The 22382-nt window shown below is 35.1% G+C and overlaps 1 protein-coding gene across 1 annotated transcript in view; it reads right to left on the bottom strand.

The window, feature by feature from the left end:
* Positions 1-20454, bottom strand: part of fu (STKc_STK36 domain-containing protein fused) — a 61227-nt gene extending 40773 nt beyond the window's left edge. Inside the window, exons 1-4 of the mRNA XM_081770761.1 lie at positions 20224-20454; positions 14044-14157; positions 10280-10425; positions 8072-8251 (exon numbers count right to left, since the gene is read on the bottom strand). Of these exons, the coding sequence (XP_081626887.1) occupies positions 8072-8251; positions 10280-10425; positions 14044-14157; positions 20224-20334 (551 nt within the window). The 5' untranslated portion in view covers positions 20335-20454. The remainder of the gene's footprint in view (positions 1-8071; positions 8252-10279; positions 10426-14043; positions 14158-20223) is intronic.
* Between the last annotated feature and the right edge of the window lie 1928 nt (positions 20455-22382).

Here is a 22382-nt window from a genome sequence, read left to right as displayed (position 1 = left end):
GACATAATCAGTCCCGAAGCTACAGAACTACGAACTACTACAGGTGAAATCAATGCCACGAGGACTACAGACAATCATTAACGCACAGGGTAATCTCACAAAATATTAAATAACGTAATATACTTTATAAGCATTAATTCAAGCATAAGTGTACGGTGACTTTTTGCGTTTACAAAAAAGGAATTCTCTCTTTTCTTCTGAACAAAACAGTGATTGTGTTTGTTTGGCCTTTCTCTTGTATATAGAAATAAAATGTATGAATGTGTAGTCTTAATTCTGGTTATATATATATTTTCCACCTCCCGTTCTCATGCTAGCTGTTTTCAATATAAAGTATGCACGGTGTACGAACACTTTCTGCGCTCACTGTAGGTATGTTGACAATAAGCGAATGTTATTAGAATATTTGTTGAGATTTATTTTCCTTCACTGCCTTTCGTCTGGTTAAAAAGTAGTTTGCAGTGCTTTGGAGCAGCTGCAGGTGGGAACGCGATAATGTTTGAGACATACCGGCGACTTTTTTGTGTGTGAAAATAAAACCTTTCTCATAAAGTAGTAAATAACTGCAGTAGCAATTGCCTACGTAAATGATAAAGACATATCCAACTACAAGAAATTAATACAGTATATATAGCCTATTCATTATTGTGTTTCTCTTTTAACAGCTACTAGCTAAGGATGGCCAATTCCAGAATTTTTACTTTCCGGAATCCGGAAAGTAAAATCGGAAAAATTCCGGATCTCGGAAACATTCCGATTTTTTCTAAATTCCGGATTTTTTCCGAATGTCGGAATTTTTCCGAAATCCGGAATTTTTCCGAATTCCGGATTTTTTCTGAATTCCGGAATTTTTCCGAAATCCGGAATTTTTCTGAATTCCGGAATTTTTCTGAATTCCGGAATTTTTCCGAATTCCGGAATTTTTCTGAATTCCGGAATTTTTCCTCCGAATTCCGGAATTTTTCCGAATTCCGGAATTTTTCTGAATTCCGGAATTTTTCCGAATTCTGGAATTTTTCTGAATTCCGGAATTTTTCCGAAATCCGGATTTTTTCCGAATTCCGGAAAGTAAATTTTCCGATTCCGGAAAACAAAATTTCCGGAATCCGGATTCCGGAAAAATTTGGCCATCCCTAGTAAATACATTATTTTACTACATACAGCGTATAACAAAAAGGTCGGGAAAGTGGAATATCTCGAGAAATACACTTGCGATTCAAAAATCACGATACATGTGTCGAATAATTTTAAAAGATCTATTCAACTAACATAAAATAAAGTTGCCCTTTTCCTCCCTAAAGGGGGAGGAGACGGCAAGTTTAAAATTTTAAATAGAAACCCCCTATTTTTATTGCAGATTCGGATTCTGCGATCGAAAATATGCAACTTTTACTTGAAGCACTCTTTCGTTACCCTTCTAGATGGCGCTGTAATCACAGAAAGTGACATACGATGATACTTCTTTCTTTGCGATTACAGCATCATCTAGGAGGTTAACGAAAAAGTTCTTCAAGTAAAGGCTGTGTATTTTCGGTCGCAGCATTTGAAACTGCAATAAAATTAGAGAGTTTCCATTTGAAAATTTAAAGTTGCCTTCTCCTCCTCTCTTAGGGAGGAGGAAGGCAACTTTATTTTATGTCAGTTGAATATATCTTTTAAAATTACTGGAAACTTATTTCGTGTTCTTTTAAATTGCAAGTGTATTTCTCGAGATATTTAGTTTATTATCAACCTAAGGTGACGTACGATGATATATATTTTTTTTTCGATTACAGCACGACCTAAAGGATAACGAAAAAATCCTTCAAGTAAAAGCTGCGTATTTTCGGTCGCAGAATCCGCAATAAAAATAGGGGGATTCCATTTAAAATTTTTAAGTTGTCCTCTCTCCTCTCCTTTAAGGAAAGACAGCAACTTCATTTTATGTTAGTTGAATATATCTTTTAAAAATATTGAACTCGAGATTAGTGATTTTTGAATTGCAAGTGTATTTCTCGAGATATTCCACTGTTCCGACCTTTTTGTTACACACTGTATGTTCAGTAGCGTAACCAGGGCTTACGGTGTGGAAGGAGCAGATGAAAAGAGAACTTCTTTTATATTTTTACGGAAATTTACTTTAAAACAGTGTATAATTTTATCTTTGACGATTCTGGCTATACCACTGAATGTAACGTTTCTTTAAATGTTGATTTTAAAAAAAAGAAAGAAAAAGAAACAAACAAACAAAAACTCAGTTTACCAAGCGATTTGAGGGAATGTGAGAAGTCAACTGAATACAGAATCAGTGCAGTAAGAAAGTCATGAACAATTATTTAAATACAAAGTAGGGCGGTCGATACGCTAAATACGCATCACTCAGGTGTGTGTATGCCATCTGACCGGCCGAATAGTGAGCTTGGGTCTACCGAGCACCGATTACAAAATAATTATCTCTGAGCAGAACATTTTCGATATTAAGCCACCAGCGCGAGGCGATGTGGAGCTACATGAATTAAAATGGTCCACCTAACAAGCCACTTAGGCTATAAAGCCTAACTTGATAAAGAAGAGAGAGAGAGAGAGAGAGAGAAAGAGAGAGAAAAGAAAACTTCTCTATTGTATATGAAATACATTGAAGGGTGAAAATGGAGTATGTTACAATTTAGAAGATCAACAAAATAAGAACTACTATAACTGACATGCTCAATCAAATAAATATTTCACTTGAACAAATTTCAGCATTTAGAGATCGAAGATATAATACGTACAATACAATCAATGATACTCAAAAAGTGAAAAAAAAATAAAAAAAAAATGCACGGCTTGACCATAAATCGAACTCGGATTTCGGTTTTACCGTGCAGGTATGTTACCTAGTCCACTTCCTGATTAGCCACACACCTTTCCACACCACAGTTAACTCCTGAGTGAAATAACCTATGAGGCTAAGAACCGATCTCCCGACTGGAAAATTATCTGGCTAATCAGGGAGCGGACTGGGTAACACAGTGATTAACGTACTGACACCATAACCAGTAGTCTCGAATTTGAGTTTCAGTCCAGTTATGCATTTTCTTTCACTTTTAGAATAGGAGGCAGTTGCCCTGTCAATGAGTAAAGAGATTCTAGTGGAATCACTGAAGAAAAATGTATGTTTTGCTTCATACACTAATGCGTATTGAGCATAAATATAGGGTGTTTTCAAAACCTCCTACGGATATGAACGTGACATACATTCCGGACAGAATTGCATTAACATGAAATAACAAGTCCTCGTGTTCAGAATTGGCAACATTGTGACATGAACATGAAGCAGTTAGTAAGCTACAAGACAGTGACCGTTTAGTAGTTGAGGATTCCTGAATATAAATTTCTATGTTGCAGTCTGCAGAAAATTCTGGAAAACATGACCATTCAAAGGTAAGTTAAGAAGCGTTCTTTATTCATGAGGTGACACACTTACAGCCAGAATAAGAGTGACTGAATTGGTGAACAAATGTATGTAAATGTTGCACACGCTTCTAATTCAAAAATTAAACTAGGAAAGGCACACCATCACCTAACCGTCCCTACTGCGCCATTCAGGTGGATTAAGACTTTGGTGAGAGGTAGATTGGTCGAAGAGGATCAATTTCTTGGTCCGCAAGATTTACAGATTTGGCATCATATCATTTCTAACTTCTCTTTTTGGGAAGAGAGGGGGGGGGGGAGGTGATATTTAAAAGTTTATGCAGAAAATCCTTTGAATAAATGACCTAGAAGAGAAAAATCGTATGGTTATTGAAGTAACTCCATATAAAGATTGTCAATAAGCAATTTTGGGATTCTAAACCCAATTGTACGATTTACACATCAACAGAGCCAATAGATTTGGCATTGAAAGCTATACATCGTCGTCAAAATTTGATGGATAAGGAACGTTTTGTACATCGTTATTCCATGCTAATGCGACTCTTGTAATTCTTAATGTTTTGAAATTCAGCCGAATTTGAAAGACACCCGTACATCTGTACTCCCGTTAAACCAACTTATAGGACTATTCCAGAAATATAGTAACCATTTGCAATTGCGTTTACCCACAGCATTGATTGCAAACTGATTTCTTTAAATACTTATCTACTACACTAGATCCAAAGACATAGTAAAACTGAAAAAAAAAAAAAAAAACTTATTGGACACGAAAGAAGATTCGAACTTTACTTCTGATACCTTTCATTAAGTTGCGCACAGAAGTTACACTGGCATTACGAACTACACTGTTCTTCATTTGTTTGAACTGCTGGGGGGTCACTGGCGGCCCGTTCTTATTCTTGTGGATTCGCTTCATAATTATTTAGTAGCGTTCGATGAGTCGAAACAGGAACATTTGGTAGGATAAGTTACTGCGACACGAAATTCAGTTTATTTGCGGTTAGTAGTGCAGTTGTGAAAGTCGCGAATGGGCCTGGGCCAAACTTGGCCAGAATAACGAAGGAATTTCATGGTACACGAGCAGCAGCCATTTCTAACCGCATGTATTTTTGTAAATTTCAACTCCAATTGTACCATACGCGTAAAATGTCAAACTTCTCAGACCACAAGAACAAATGACATGCCATACTAGAGCTTGGGAATCAGATTTCATCTGCATTGCTTTGTTTACTTCACTAAGCACTTCACCTTTCATTGCTGTGTAAAACTTGATCGGGCAATATTTCTGTTCCATTTTCACGTATGTTTCACTGTTCATTAAAATGCATCGAAATGGATTGGTCACGAGGAGACCAAAAGCTTTCTGGCTCGCGTTTTAGCATATTGTTTCTGCTCCGTACTCCATTTGGGAGTATTTTGCTTTCAGTGCTGTATTTCGACTTTATCCATTGAACTGTTGATTTTGTAGCAGGCCTACCTCCGTTTCTGGCTACATGGTGAACTGACAAATGCTTTCTCAATGTCAAAATCCGCAGAATTTTTCCCTTCCCTCCGAATTTGTAGCAGATATTCCCGGTTTTCGTCCTTTTCATTTTAAATCTTTAATAGTATAATGTTTTCCAAACTTCACAAATTCACTATCACTTTTCTGACAACCGAGTACGACATATTCATTGACTTCGTGATACTTCGCGCTGAAAGTTCCTTATGTGTACACTATTTGTGCAGAATTAATTTTCACGCCCCTTTTTCTAATTCGTGGCATGACTGCTCATTTCCACACACATAAAACGAATCTCTGCTCTGGCATTTCAACAACTGTGGTATCGCTTTGTGGAAAAGCTACCTATAAAATACTAATGAAAAATCTGTGCAGTTTTGACGTGTATTTTCCAGTGGTTACTTTACTTCTGCGACAGTCCTTACATATTTTCACGAAAAAAAATAATAAAATAAATAAATAAATAATGTAACGGAAGAATTTACCGTTACATTAAATTTCTACTTTGCTTTGCAACGGACCTCATAAATTAAAGGTTGCATAATTTTAAGGCGAAGGATTCAGATTTAGTATCGTAGGTATAGAGTTCCTTTCATTTGAAGGGATTAAAGTAGACTTGCACAAACATGTTGTGAGTTGGTAGTTTGTTATTCTGTTTTGTTGCTTTTGTGTTTGTTTTCGATGTGTAATTAACCTACTGCATAACGGTGGGCAATTGCTTGATCTGTGCCTATGCATACTTTACAATTGTATAAATAATTTTAGGAACCTCAGAAATACCCATATGCTTTAATATTTATAAAATAATTCCTCAAAAAAGTTACTGTTATTTGTTTAATTAACTTTAGTATAAGCGTGGCTATTTTCATTCTGTACGTGCTTTAGCGTGCTTTCTAAAACCGTGTGGCAAGCCTTACATTTCGTAGATTCTGTCCACAAAAGAAGACGTTATTGATAATGTTAGAAAAGGGGAAACGCGGACGAATAAACAGTATATAAGTGGCGTGTTGCTTTATAAAATTGTAAATAAATATTTTGAGAATTTACACTTCATTGTTTGTATAAATAAATCGTTATTACAATGGTACGTTCCGTATTAAATTTCTCATTTGGTAAAATGACCAGTGACAAATCAGGTGTGTAAAATTATCGCGAATTATGTTTCTAAGCGGATTCTGATTAAAGTGTTTATTACACCTTTTTAGAAAACAAAACGTTGCAATAATGACGATGAATGCAGTGCTTGGAATTTTGAAATATGTTCCAGAAAATAAAATTAAGTAAAAAAAGGAAACATTCAGTTTTGGATTATAACAGTTTTGGTTCATCCAGGTAACAAATCATTAGAACATTTTTCTGCAGTGCATGGGAGGAAGCATAAGTGATGTTATAGTATTCTCGTTGCTTAGTTAAAAATTTGTTCTCAAGGTTCGTTTTCATGATCTAATGATATTTATAATGCATCATTAAATTCGTGCCGCCTTTCGTCCCGATCTATTAATCAACAATGACCACAAAACAGTGAAATGATCAGAATAGTATGCACTTTTCTCGCATAAATGAAAATCAAACATGCTTGTCAAGATACATAATTCAAAATAATAAGTTTGTACGTTATAAATTGAATAAATTTTCAGTTCCATGTAGAAAGTAGTCACGATAACTGCCTTAGTTACGATATTGCGGTATTGTTTTCCAATATTCGGGAAATCAGCAGTAACAAATTAATTAAAACCGGTCTTATATATCTTTAGCAAAATTTCGCTTTATGTCTATTATATTTTCTCTTGTGTAGTACTAACATATGTGAATTGTAGAATAAATTAAGATTTTGTAAAAAAAATAACCACTAAAAGAATAGTAGTCAAGTATCCATAGGAGCATTGATCAATACATATTTGAATTCAGACAGTAATATCAATCTTAAAGAAGATTAGTGTCCATTCTTTTTTTTATTCTCGGCGAGATGCATGTGTTCATCTTCATAATTTCATCTGTGAGTATGCATTATTTCATAATATATGGAGGAACATTCTCATTATTGTTTTCAAAGTATACGTTAGGTTAAATGTATTAAAAGAGAATCCCCATCAGTTATGTGCTAGAAGTTCACGTGATGGCGGAGCTGCTTATGATATTCTTTGTCGTTAGATTATCATCATCATCATCTCTGCTACAGTTGGGCATTGAAGAAATGGTTGAACGTAAATATGTTACTTTTACGGTATTGTAGTCTTTATGTCAGAAGGTTTTTTTTTTTTTCCTTCGTATGGAATTACGAAATATTAACTATCATTAACTATCATATACGAGATACTAGATTTGTTTCAGTGCATCCGACGATACTTGCTAACATTATTGAGATAAAAAAGGAATTATGAAATATTAGTTATCATAGGATACCAGCTTTGTTTCATTGTATCTGTGGCTACTTACTAACATAAAAAAATACTTTGAATAAGACTCATTATAGATTAATATATAATCTGCTGGAATTTAACCATTCACTTGTAAATACAGGGTGTTTAAATATAACTTCCAAAAAAATGTTTTTTGTGCAATTAATTGATGTAAAGCTATAATTTAAATCAGAAAAATGGAAATGACATATTGTTCAAGTGTGTAGTTTCCAAGTAATTCGTTATGCAATATGCTGAGCAAAGATTTGAAAATTTATTTCTTTATTTGTTGACTATTTCAGAAATAAATAAACAATAAACACATAACTTAATCAAACGATAGTTTGTGTTAGTTTATTAACAAGAATACATTTTTTTATGAATTGAATATTTTGTTTAGAATTTTAAACTAATTATTAATGTATTTAGTTCCATGAGAGAGGTTACCCGTCAAAACTCAAGAACCTGGTGTCTGATACGTAGTTATAAAAATATACCTTCAGTTTATTTGCAGTTTCTTTGTTTCTCTTTTGTTTTAGGCAAGCTATAACTAATAAGTGAATTATATACACCGAAAAGGTTATTTTATTTATTTTCCATTAAATTTTAAAGTTTTTCTTTTGTTAAAATTAATTATAAGGTACACCCGGCGCGCATAAAGTCAAATTAATACTAGGCGCTTAACGGTACCGTTACAATAAATTATACAATAAATAAATAAAAGTAAACTTACAACGCAACAAAGAATTCCATGTGTTTACACACATCAAGTACTTACCATAGATCAGCATTATGATCGTACGGGTCCTCTTCGATAAGTTCGGGAGCCATATACAAAGGAGTGCCCTTAATGGAAGTGAGAACATGTGTACTTTTGGTCATATTGCGAGCAAAACCAAAATCACACAACTTCGCCACGCCAGATGAAAGTAGTAATATGTTCTGTGGTTTTAAATCCCTGAAACAAATTTTAAGTAAAAGCACTATATATATATATATATATATATATATATATATATATATATATATATATATATATATATATATATATATATATATATTGTAATTTATCAAAATTATTATTTAATATGTAAGTATTTTAAGTTTGGCTTGAATACAAATGCACCAATTGTCTAAACTGAGTGGATTAAGACAGAGTTGTTTCCTAAATCTAATTCAGATTATTGAGACAAACTCAAAACTGTCATCAAGCACGGAAATATAATAAGCATACAGGACACATCCAATATATATATAAAACTTTGGATTCAGCACTTGAGGCAGTATATCATTCATTTACTCGTTTTTCCCCCCAGAGAACTTCAAGACTCGTTATTAGTCTATAGTGATTTTACCTTCGATATCTACTACAGATGCAACAAAACCACAACATACGTAACAGCCTTTACATGTTACTTTTTCAGATTGCTGCTAAATCCCATATCTTGGAACATATATAAGGGGAAAGGTTACCTTCGCATTGAAATCCCCTAATAGAATTTTCATATGATATCGCGGGAATTGGTCAAATCCTCCTTAACTTCTGTTGGGGTATGTGATTTAGAACAATATCATCACACCACCGTCCCTTAAGAGTAATAAAAATAAATCTTTATCATTAGCGAATTTAACCCGTTTAATTGCTGATATTATTCGATTGTGAACGAAACTAGGTGAATTTTATTTCCTTTCCCGCAAAAGAACGTAAAATTTCCTGAATTCACTGTTCCCTTTCTTTCCTGAAATCCTACTAGATCCATCTCGTATTTTTATAACTTACTCATTGCGGATTTTAGCCTCGGACCAGGACTGATAACTTGGCGCAATTTCAGCAAAGTAAAATAAATATGAGATTTGGAACACGAAATATAAGACGTCTGGCCTATACAGCCTTCTTATATTCCACTGAAATTATACGAAGTTATCAGTCCTGATTCGAGACTTCTGTGAATATTTCTGAAAAAGTGTCTCTTTTACAGGATGGGGTTGTTAGCCCCACGACAAACCCCCAAGGTGGAGGGCTATCTCTTGTCGCCTGTCCACGACTGCTTATACAGTATCTTCGCAGCTAACCTCTATATCTAGAGGCCTTCTCTTCGATCTGCAACATGAGGACGCGCCAAGTCGTTGTGACAGGAACGCACACTACACGGCGATGTATAATTAGTAGAACTAATAACTAGGTTTAGTGGATTTCAAACCTATTTCATCAAACCTAAAAACGAAAAGAAATTTTTAGTCTTACGTTTGACGTTTATGTCCCGCAGACTACAGGAGACGGATAATCAATATAAGTGGATGATTATGAAAGAAGTGATGGAATGACAATGTAAGAGGAATCGGGAATACCTCGAGAAAGCCCACGAACACGATGTTGCCCACGACAAACTTACATGACTTGAGATCGAACCAGGGACCCTTTGCATCAGAGGTGTGCAATCAATCAGTGAGCCATCATGCCAATGGCCCACTTTCGTTAAGCTACATAACATTTATGATTTTTTTTATTATTATTATTATGAACTGTATGGCTATTCTGAGAGCGGACTGGGTAGCTCGTCATGGTACTCCTCACATCCCGGGTTCAAGTCGCGGTCCGGTCGGCAACATTTACACTCTTTGTGATATTATTGAATTCGCACCTACAGAGGATTTGGTGTATAATAATAAGTTTAAATAGGTTGTTTTCTCCTTTAATTAACAAATATATATCAATGATGACAATTTTGCTCCTTTTGTTAGCTTCAATTTACAAAAAGCAACCACAATCGTTGCAGTCGTTTACACTGAAAAATGGCAAGTAACATAGTCTACCTTGAGAACTATTGAAGATATGTATTTTTATTACAATCGGCCATTGACTCTGCATATTTCATAAAATGACCATACTCGCACTTCATCCAAAATATAAAATTGTCTCAAAATAGGACATCTACGAATATAATGAGCAAGATATCATATTTTTAATATCCCCTGCATAATTTACCTGTGTAGCACTCTATGCGAATGAAGATAGTACAAAGCTGATACCAAATCGCATGCTATACTTTTCACAGTGCTTTCTGGCAAATAACCTTCTTTTTCAAGGACTTCATATAACACTTTTTCAGCATACTCGGTGACAACAACAATCTGTAAGAAAGAAGAAACATTCAGGATTAATTATTTGAGCAAATAGGAAAGTCTTTGCTGAAAAATAGATGTCTCTGAATATTTTCAGTACGAATGTTTGTTCATAGTGTTTATGAAGACGTTCGGAAAAATATGATCCTAACTACGATTTCACACTGAAGTTACTTACACCTGATTTTCGAATATGAAATTACCATTATTCAATTACTATTGTCTTATTTTTATTTTTTTACTAGCATCAATTGCTGGGTTAAATTTAGAAAAAACAGTAATATGTTTCATTAATCAGTCACTTTTTATTATTAGTAAAGTGCTCCTTGATATTGGTCATTTTCGATGATTTTTATATATCCCCTTTCCTCCCCATGTTGTGGGCCACGGCATCGGAAGTGTCATCGTTCATCTCAGCGACCGCGAAAAGTATGAATTCGACAATGATATTGGTAATTTTGATTCTATATATATATATATATATATAGATAGATAGATAGATATAGATATAGATATACTCCTCTCCTCGCTCAATTTTTGCGGGGCTCAATTTGGATTTAAATAGCATCAGAAGTGTCACTGTTCATCTCAGCGATCTCAAAAATTATACATTCGACACTAATATCAGTCATTTTCGATCATTTGTGTCTTTCCCCTCCTTTAAGTTACATCGTCAAAGTGATATAACAAAATTTATCTCATGTTCGAACTTAATCTAGGTTGAAAATTTGATCGAGATCAGTCCGGTGGTTCAAAGAGTTATTAAGTTTTATTTATTTTTATATATATCTCCCCCTCCTACCTCCTCCCCTAAATTCTACCGTCAAAGTGAATAGATAAATATCATCCCAGTCCCGAACCTCATCTATGTTGAAAATATGATCAAGATCGGTCAGGTGGTTCAAGAGTGAAGTCACATAGGGAGTCACTTTCATTTTTTTCTTTTTTTTTTACATATATCTCCCCCTCCCCTACGTTGCACCGTCAAAGTTAAATGATAAAAATTATCCCAAGCCCGAATGTCATATATGTTGAAAATTTGATCGATATCGGTTGGGTGGTTCAAGAGTTATTAAGTTTTATTTATTTTTATATATTTGTCCCCTCCCCTCTCCCGCCCCTAGGGTCTACCGTCAAAGTGATATGATAAAAACCACCCCAGCTCCGAACTTCATCCATATTGAAAATCTGATAAAGATCGGTCCTGTGGTTAAAGCGTGATGAAGTCACAAAGACGGACATTTTTGTTTTTTATTCTTTTTACATATATCTCCCCCTTCCCCTTCCCCTAGGTTCCACCGTAAAAGTATAATAACGAAAACATCTCGAAAGTTTGATCGAGATCGGTCGGGCGGTTCAAGAGATTAAGTCATAAACATAGTCACTTTCAATTTTATAATATAGACTAGCCTTTGGCTAGCTGGGGGCTCAGCCCCCAGTCCCCCACGTTTCCTCGGCCTACGACCTTCCATCTCTTAGTTATCAGCCTTTGCATCAATAGTGAATTTTGTGCATTTGCTTTTTAATTACATTTCCTGAATTCGGCACAGCTGGGGGCTTAGCCCCCTGACCCTCACGTTTACTCGGCCTACGGCCTGGCAACTCTTAAATCAACAATTCTGCAATTTTTTTTTCCCCCCTATTTCAACTATCTAAAAGTCAGATTTTGTATCCCAAGAAAACGCCCATTTAAATAACATGGGAATTTCTTCATCTCCCCTTTAGACTCCTTAAAAACTACCTTCACTTTTGGAAATTTTCCTGTAGGTTAGTCTCGGAAGGCTACAATCATGCCAAATTTCATCATTCTAATCCTGTCGGAAGTGCCTAAACATTTTGGGGTGTAGAAGATGTCCCATATAAATAACATGGATAAGATTTTTCAGTTTCCCATAAAACCACTGTACAGTTGGAAATTTTCATTTTTAATTGTTTACTTAGTTAACGCTAACGAAAACGTACAAGCATACCGAATTTCGAGTTTTTATTCCAATTCTACGTAACTAAAGCATAAGAGTATAGGGAAAAAAAAAAAAACGGCAATTTAAATGACATGGAGAAATTCTTCATTCCCCCTTTAGACCCGTAAGAATTAAAAATATACACTTTTGGCAATTTTCCTGTCGGTTAGTCTCGGAAAGCTATAATCATGCCAAATTTAATCATTGTAGCCCTACAGGAAGTGCTCAATAATTTATGTCAGCTCATGTAGTTTTAGATATAGTTAAGATTAAGATTATTGTAACCTTCATCCACTGTAATGCGAAACGCTTAAAGAGCAACTTTATCAATACACTCAAAGGCACTCACTTTTGTTTTTCTCAATTCTTATAGATCGTTCAAAATATAATATGAGCGTCAGTAACGAGACGATCTTACTTCCATACGCCTATTTCTACCTAAAGACAGTTTCCTCTTTTGGTCTTGAAAATGCTGACAACTGTTTGCGAATATATATATATATATATATATATATATATATATATATATATACCGTTCTCCATCTCAGATATTTCCATGCACAGTAAAATCTGTCTTCAACGGACCATTAATTAAACGCAAATAATTTACGGTCCCATGAATTTTGGAGTACAAAAATCGTGTAAAAGTCCCTTCATTAAACAGAAACTGTGTTATGCAGACAAAGGAAAAGAAAATAAATCTTTAATGGAAAATTCTGAGTTCCAGACTACAGCGTTTAGAAAATTTTTTGACATTCTATGAGGGGCAAACATACACATTACACTGTCTGCGATAAATTCTTCATTCTTCTGTTAAATCTGTCTGGACAATATGCCTTACGCAAAATTGATTCTGACTTACTATTGTAGTTTCTCAGGCTAAAGTGTATGCGGAAATCTGAACAGTCAAGCAGCAATGTATACAGAAAACCCTGCTTGACTAATAGAAAAAATAAAAACTTGTGCATTGTTCATTTTAAGTTTTCTTTTGTGTGTGTGTGTGTATTAATTTGTAGAAGAAACAAGTACTGTAATTGAACGAAGTACGAACACCACTAAATTTTCTCCGTATATCCGTTATATGCATGTATTTTTTAAAGGAAAGGTCTACCTCTATTAAGCGAAAACCTGATTCTAACAGAATATTTTGCGAGTCCTGCTCGATTCCGCTAAAGATAGATTTCACTTTATCTCGATGCCACTCCTAATCTTATTTTTTAGATTACTCATCTGATTAGATATTTGCATTCTTCACTCCACATAATATAGTTCACGGTAACACTACGAACATACTTTTCTTCTTTTAACACTATGGATTTAACGACTGGTCACTAAGAACCGGAATTGTGGGTTTTTGAAAGCAAAATTTTGAGAAAATATTTGACAAACAAGTAGACCATTACAAGACATGTAAATGGAGAAAGTTACAATATTTGAGACTTACATAACAGTCGCTCAGAATTGCGGTACAGTCCATGTGATCTAAGTGGTTCAGCAATAGAATGTATGGTTTTTCAGGAAGCGGACTGGGTAGCATAATAGTTAACGTATCGGCACGATAAGCCGGAGATCCGGGTACGAATCTCGCACCAGTCATGGATTTTTTCAACCTTTGTATATCTATATCAATTCTTTTAAACTAATGATTAAAATAATATAAGTTTACCTCACTGTTTGTTTCAAATGAATCAAGCATTTGAATAATATTTGGGTGATGTAAATCTCTCTGGATTTCACATTCCTTACGCAGACTCCGCAGCTCCTTCTCAGATCGTCCTTTCTGAAATTACAGTTCAATAATTAAGAAAAAGAAAAAGAAATGATCAGAGTACAAATTATCTACGTCTAAGGAAGTGCGGTAATTAGCTTTAAACTTTTACCTTTTGTATTGGCAGAGGTCGATTCTCTTTCCTAGAAAACCAGGCGTTAAAATAATAGAAATCCAATCCGACATATAGGAGTGTATGCTTTGTCCTTGAAATATAGTAATAGGTATAGAACATAAACGCTTACCTTGATGTGCCTCAAAAAAATAACAGCAATTTAAGGCAATGAAAATAAAGTTTTATAAAGGATCAACGTGTGTTTTTATGTTGATGAACGTTTTGTAGTTTGTGCACTAAAATACCAAGTATTCATTGTTCTGCACTGAACAAACTTCTCTAATGATGGGGTATTTAAATCAAGGTTCAAGATAAATTGAAAACTTCGAATTTTATAACGAATTTATCATAATTGGTTTCCAATCACAGCAAGCACACAAAGATCAGAACTATTAGCAGGTAAAACTGATCGGGAATGCTAACGTAAAAAAATAAATAAGTAAAACTAGGCGCTAACTTCATATTTCCAGCCGTCACACAGTGGTCTTGATTGTGAAAAATGTATCTGAAACCTCCTAAATTAAAGTTTCAATTTGAAGACCCTAAATAATTAGATTAGAATCTTTACCATTAGAAGGGACCGATTTCGAGAGCACACTGTACATAATTAGTTGTCAAAATCCATTTCAATGTAAGTGTCAAACCTATTACATCGGGATCTCACTCAGATGCAGTTTTCAATCGTGTTCTATTCCCTTGTGTTTATATTATTTACCATTTTTCAAATGAAATCAACGACTTAAAGTACCTAAATTTCAAAATAAAATTAGTACTTACATTATATCCGTACAGAAAGGAAATCTTATTTAAATAATGTCAATAGTCTCTGCTCTTTTCATCAATGTCTTCTACACTAAAACAACTCCGAAATGACAAAACTCTTCTACACTTTCTCACTGAAAATTTTCATGTAACGATTATCTACTAAACGGAGTAGGAACTGCCTGTGAATGAAGACACTGCTAAAAACTAGAAAAAACATGAATGGTGATAGCTAGCCATTTGTTCTACAAACACATCAGGGTTCTCTCCAAAAGGACTGCAGTTATAACTTATTATGGTCAAATTTTTGGGAATAATAATTCCTTTTCCTACACATACATGTGAATCTACGGTAATTTAAAAAATGTGTTGACTGTTTCACGCACATGTTAACCACGGTCACAAACACAGTATCAATATCTGAACAGCAAGACATATTTTTCAAGACGATGTTGTGATACAGTGTGAGTATTCTGAACAGTTTATCCTGGTTTCTAGCAGTGTCTTCATTCCCAGGCAGTTATTACCTGGTTTAATAGATAATCGTTACACAAAAATTTTCATTGAAGAAGTGCACAAGTTTCCGGTACTTTTTATTATTTTCCTAACAAGTTTATCAGTAATGACGTTTTTCTATTACGAGATAGTTCTTAGATGAGAGGAACTTGCATTTAGCGTAGGAATTCAAGAAACTACTGATGAAAATAACAGAAACTACTGAAATTATTTATAAAAAAAAAAAAAAAAAAGACTTACTTCCCGTAAGGATCGAACGTTACCACTATTTTCATTTAAAAATACATATCTTACAGCATTCATCAATAAGTAAATTTCAATCATAAGTTACCAAAGCATTTACAATATCGTTTTCAGTATAAATCATGAAAATTAAAATACGCAAAAGTCTCACAAGACACATCAAAATGAAGATGTGAAGGGAGCAGACGTGTCAACGATGGTGGGTATACACGCGAACGAGAGTAGTGAAAAGAAGTGGGTTTTTGCAATCACACTAGTTTCAATAGCACTTGTCATGGTTTAATACTCATGGTAACGCTCCGGTAAAATAAAGTACAGTACAGGTTCTGCACACTGTGCAGAAATATACCACCGATGAAAAATAGCATCTACCAGAGTCATATTTCATATGCACTCACGTATTTTATCCGCCGCAAAGCACTTGTAATGATTTTACACTAGTAACCTTACACTTGTAAACCTAAAATGCATCTGTATTAGTTTGTATTTAACTGTATTGCCTGCAGAAATTTGTTCCTTATAAACATGTCTTTTCAAGCAAAGTATTGAATTTTACCTGTAAATCATCTAAAATGTGGTTCGCGAAAAGTACACCAGAACCCTTAGCTTTCGGCAACGGCTTCTGCTTCTACCTACTTTTGCTCGCCCCCTTGCCTTCCGGCAACATTTCGTGTTCCTTCATTGCACACACTGCATTTCTATTATATTCACCTCACAAATTAATTACCCTTCCGTAAGAACAACTCGTTTCTCCTGTAAATATCATGTTCTTTATCTAGTTTTGGCCTCCCGAACACAGAATTAAATCTTTCGTATACTGAGAACTGTGAACGAATTCTTGGTTCTGTTACTGGTTCAGATAAACCAAATTTGCTCAACTGGTTCAAATTTACTTTTTCTTTTCTTTTTACTTGTTATTTATTTATTTATTTTTTTGGCTCTTTCACTTTCATGCATCTTCTTAAATACTGCGCAAAACTTTACTTACAATTCATTCAATGATTTGATTTCGTAGGGACTCATTCAACAGCAAGTTTATTATTAGAACAGAAATCAATCTAATCTAAGCTTAAAACTATAGCGTAAACTTTACAACACCCACTCTAATTGGTATTCTTTAGCAAACAATAAGAATGGCACTGCTTTAAACCACGAAAATATTCATAATTTTCAGGAAAGTATGAAGTAAACAAAGGGTCAAGTACTGTATCGCCGGACCAATTTTAGGAAATTTACCGGGTGAATTGGAGAATTTACTGAGGAAGAGTAAGTGAAAATCAGGTGAGGGAAATAGTTGAAATCAAGAAAATGGTTGTTGTTGTTGGTTATTGATGGAACCATCACTATATGTTTAAGCGGAAGGGGCTATTTGCCGGAGAAATAAACTTGTTATGATTTACTGGTGGGAAAGGCAGTGTGGAAATGGTGCGTAAATGACAAGATTGTGACATACCGTGTTTGAGTTTTACTGAGTTATACAAATATAAGGGTGGCAGTTGTTGAAATTGTGTAAAAGGCATGGTTTACTAAACACTCGAACAGTTTGTCGTAAGTATGGAAACGAATTGAAACTACAGAGGAACATCTAACCTACTTTAATTTAGTACATTTTGGTAGTTTTTTAGATGGTATTTAGTATCTCCACATAAGCTGTGAACACAAGCCATATGCATTTTATGACATAAGTGTTTTTCCACTATCCTCGTTTATGAGTATACCCAACTCCGCTGACGCGCCTACTCCCTACGAATGCACCTCCTGCCTAACGCACGGTATTGCACTGCTGCTCTCCTGTCCTGACTCCGTTAGATAGCATTCGTGATCTTAGAGACCACCTAGCACAAGTTCCTTCGCATTCTCTGCACTAGTTTCTATGCCATACATCCACACTGTATTTGGAACAATAATCACTACCAAGTGAGCCACGGTCACAACCTACTAATTTGGGGGAGAAACTAAACAATATTCCATTATTTTTTCCGATTTTCGTGTGGTCCGGCGATACAGTACTAATGCCTACACAAATCTTTCCTTAAGCCTCTCTCAGACGGGACTGAAGTAAGGCTGCGATTCACGATCTAAAATTCACGACCTTACTTAACGATCGTGTGAGAAGTAACTTGCCCCTAGTTCAGGTTGAAATTTTCTGCTGTCATTTGGATCCTCACTTGGAAGAAATAGAAGCAGTTTCTATTTTCATCTGGACTTGCATACAACTACCAATAAGAAAAGAGTAGGGCCTAACGACATTCAACTTTATTTCTCGCTGTAATTTCAAAACAATGCTGCCTGGACAAGAGAAGCACAAATAGTATTAATGGTCATACGAAAAATATGATTGTTTGTAGCACGATTTATATTATTTAAAAAATGCAAGAATAAAGACCTTAGAGGAGGTATGCAGTAAAGGTATCCGCCCGAACACTACAGCTGTGAACAAATGTAATTACATCTTACAAAAAAAAAGTGATTATTGTGCAATGTGTATACCAAAAAAATGTAACATATTAAAAAAGCGTGCAGGTTTACTTTTGGCGCACCACTCGAAATACTTGTTCAAAAATTAGAATTCTTTTACTACTTACCTTCTTATTGTTTTCTAAATTCGTGCTGGGCGACATGAAAATATCAACATGGCATAGTTAAAATTCAAGGGTGTATCATAAGAAATTGTTGAAAAGTTATAATTCTTTTACGATTTGCGTATAAATACAGCGTCGGAATGCATGCATAAAAACTACAGCCCAAAAAGCACAAAACAACATGCGCTAGGTCGCCACTAAAAAGCACGAATGCTATCTAACCGAACTCGATAGATATCTAGAGTCATAGCAGAGTGAAGCTGTAGGGCCCGAGAGTTAGCGAGGTGGTGCGTCTGAAGGGAACAGGCGCGTCAGCGGATGTGGATATCCGCATAAGCGAGAGTAGTGAAAACGAGTGGGTTTTGACAATGATACGAGTTTCAATAGCATTTGTCATGGTTTCATACTAGTAGCCTTCCACTTGTAAACAAAATACAATTTCTGTAAATTGTGCAGAAATTCATCGCCGGTGGAAAATAGTTTCTATAGAGGCATCTTTCATATCAACTCATTTATTTTATCAGTCGTAAAGCACTTGTAATAATTTTAGACTAGTGATCCTACAATTCTAAACATAAAATTCAGATATGATGCACCAAAAACAGAAACAATGAGAGTTAATTGTCATCAGTGTTATGTGGCTTTTGTGAAATTTTAGGGAACAGTTCTACAATGCTGGCACAATACAAAAATTCCACATGTAATGCATGAAATGGGTTCCCGGTGGGTATAAGTTTACTTTATAGGCTATGTGGGCATTTTTTGTGGGTACTGAGCTGAGAGGATGCATCCAGTACCTATCCTAGAAAATTGCTCTTTCTTCTTTATTCTAGCTTTCCGCGCCTGATAACTGCTCTCATTTACATATTTGGACAAGCCATTTGATTTTCAGTTTTACAATCTGGTAGATCCAACGATCTACAGACCATCTTTCAACTGATACGGACTCCCTCATGTTCGTATCTTGCTGCTGAATTTTCGGAGTTACTAATTTCAATAGGGTATAGAACCGAATAATCTTTTTTTTTAAAGGAACGAGGATTTGTAAGTAGTTCATTATTCACCATTGAAAATACGGTGCTTTCCTGTGCATTATTGCGGCGAAGAATTCACTCCCTGGTCCACCAGCTCCTCTTTACTCTTTCTTCCTCTCTCTCGTTTTTTTAGGGGGAGGGGAGGGCGGATTTTGTGTCAGCAACAGAGCAGATATCGCTGCTATGGCTATTTTATCCTCTTCAGATGAACTCATATCGTGAAATAAAAAACAATATTTACAAATTGCGTAACACGTTTTTCGCTTGTTTTAATGCAGCGACCACGAGAGGCTCTGCTGGTAAAACCTACTTAGTTTTAAGGATCGTCTGAGAGCCCTACATCACCTCAGGATAAAAGAAATTGTATGGAAGTTTGAGTTAAGCAACCCTGTTAAGTTGTAGCCTGGGGTGAGGCCTTAGTTCAGATCCGTGTGAGACGGGATTTATGCTATAACCATCTTTGGTAACTCGCCTGCTTCCTGTGGACTTATCCGCTTGCTGCGTCCTCCCCTGATGGTGATTAGATACAATACTAGCTTTCTGCAGCCACCTAACACAACTTGCTGCGTGCTTTTTGCACTTGTCAGCAAAATTGCATCAACCAAGCCGTATCACTAAAGATATAGCAACGCCATCCTACTCCAATTCCTTCTTTCAGGACCGCCATCTGCGGCAGTTTAGAACCGAAAGTGAATGGTCATTAAAAATCAGTAATACAATATTGAAAAAGAGGCTCATGTGAGTCTTATCCAGGGCCGCCATCTGGGGCAGTTTAGCTAAAATACCTGTAAAACAAGAACTAAATTTATGTGAAGTTGCAAGTTACCTTACGTATCAATTTCAAAGCCACTGTTTCATTCGTCTCTCTATTTCGTGCTTTATATACACGCCCAAACGAACCTTCCCCAATTAAATCAATAACCTCATATAATTCCATTTTAATAATAACTATTCCAAAGATTTAAATACTTCTTCTTTGTTATATTCACAACAGAAATATTTCATATCACAAACACATCCATAATGTAAACATAAACAGCAAGAAAACGCAACGCTGTTAGACTTGTGTTTGTTTCTATGTGATCAAGATTGCCAGTGCTTATTAATTTAAAATGATATTGAACCATTTATGATTCCACTAGTGACCCTGGTTGAGACATGAATTTCATTTAGTCTTCGCAAAGTTTGCGAAATGCTAACGAAGAAAAATGTTTGTTAACCAAGAGATTAGATGATTCCAAAGCACAAATTTGGTTCACTAGTCATATCGTAAAATCAATGTTTGATATCATTGATCAAGGGAGGGTTGATGATCCCAAGTTCAAATTATTTCAAGCGTTGATAAACGTAATTTAATACAGAAAACGTATATATTCTCGTATCATCTTACTCGAGAGATTTTCAACCTAGCAATTCCTTGTGTGCATCATTGGATATCAAATGTAAACAAAAATGTGAATTTTGCGACGCGTTGACGAAAACAGATACGGTAATAGGCCTAAGATTATGTTTCTCGATTTCAAAGCATGTGATAATTTTTTATTTTATTTATTTACTAGCAGCGTTCACCCCGCTTCGCTGCGGTCACCCCGGAACGCAATAAACGTTGTTACTTAGATAATTTTTACTTTTTCGCTTTCAAGTGATATGATAAAAACCATAGAAGATTGCATTAAATGTTAACATTATATCGCCTGTCATTTATGTTAACCCGCCCCGCTTCGCTGCGGTCACCCCGGAACGCAATAAACTTTGTTACTTAGATAATTTTTACTTTTTCGCTTTCAAGTGATTGCAGTAAATGTTAACATTATAGCGCCTGTCATTTATGTTAACCCGCCGAGTGACACGGTCATGCGGGTTGCATATAAATACGTTTATTTTTACCTATGATGATCTAACAAAGGATTTGTACGTTATGGACACTTGAATGGTCAATTATCTCAAGACACTGGTAATTAAAAATTAAAGTGATATGATAAAAACCATCTAGGGTCCAAATCCTAATAACCCCCCAAAAATAAAAGAAATTGGTTCAGCCGTATTAGCGTGATGACGGAACAAAGGATTTTGTACGTTCTCTTTTATATATAAGATTTGTTGAAAAATCTCTATTGCAGACTGGTCAAAATAACATCTTTACTTCTTGTATACTTCAGTTCAGTGATGCCAACCAGTGGAAACAGTCCGCGATTCACAACATATTGTTAAATGGGATTAGGCATACTTCACCGTCAAAACATAATTATAGACTAAATGCACGCTAGTGCAGAACTCGTGATTCTCAAAAACGTAAATTGTGCTAGGTATTTAATAACTAAAATTATATATAACGGACAAGGTATATATATATATAACCTCTGTGTTGGAAAGGACGTAACTCCAACCAACCAACTAAAAGGGATTCGCGAGCACCTTTTTTTTTTTTTTTTTTTTTTTAGTTGTGTCATAAATCACTGGAAAGGAAATGTTAGTTTGAGTTGGACGTCACTTTCTGCCACTAAGGGTATATTAAACGTGGACCTCCATTTTAAGGCAAATTAAAACCATCGCAATGTACAAGTACATATTTCATGTCTACGAAGAAATAAATACTTAGCGAAGAAACGGAAATTTCATAAATAATAAAAACTATAGTCTGACTCTACAGCTTATGGAGATCTATGACTAGCCAGTAGCGCATCAACTTCGTAGGTCTAATGTTTGGTTAGCATATCGGTTCTCAGGCGCCATTATTTCTGACTTCTAGATCTCACACCGCTATTTTCGTGAATGCAGTCCTCCATATGATGGTAAACACAAGGGAACTGTGCTCCCGCAGGAGTCTAACGCTGGACTATACGCACCGAAGTGTATATTAAATGCAGTAGATAAGTATACCAATTTAGGTTAAATGAATAAATAACATTATTAAAGTATTTTAAATAACAATGACAAGTTTGAACATTTATTATTATTAATAATAATAATAATAATCACATAGTA

This window comes from Thermobia domestica, chromosome 9 (genome assembly GCF_964235325.1).
Source record: "Thermobia domestica chromosome 9, izTheDome1.hap1.1, whole genome shotgun sequence".
Lineage (NCBI taxonomy): Eukaryota > Metazoa > Arthropoda > Insecta > Zygentoma > Lepismatidae > Thermobia > Thermobia domestica.
This window is presented reverse-complemented; position numbering and strand designations above follow the sequence as displayed.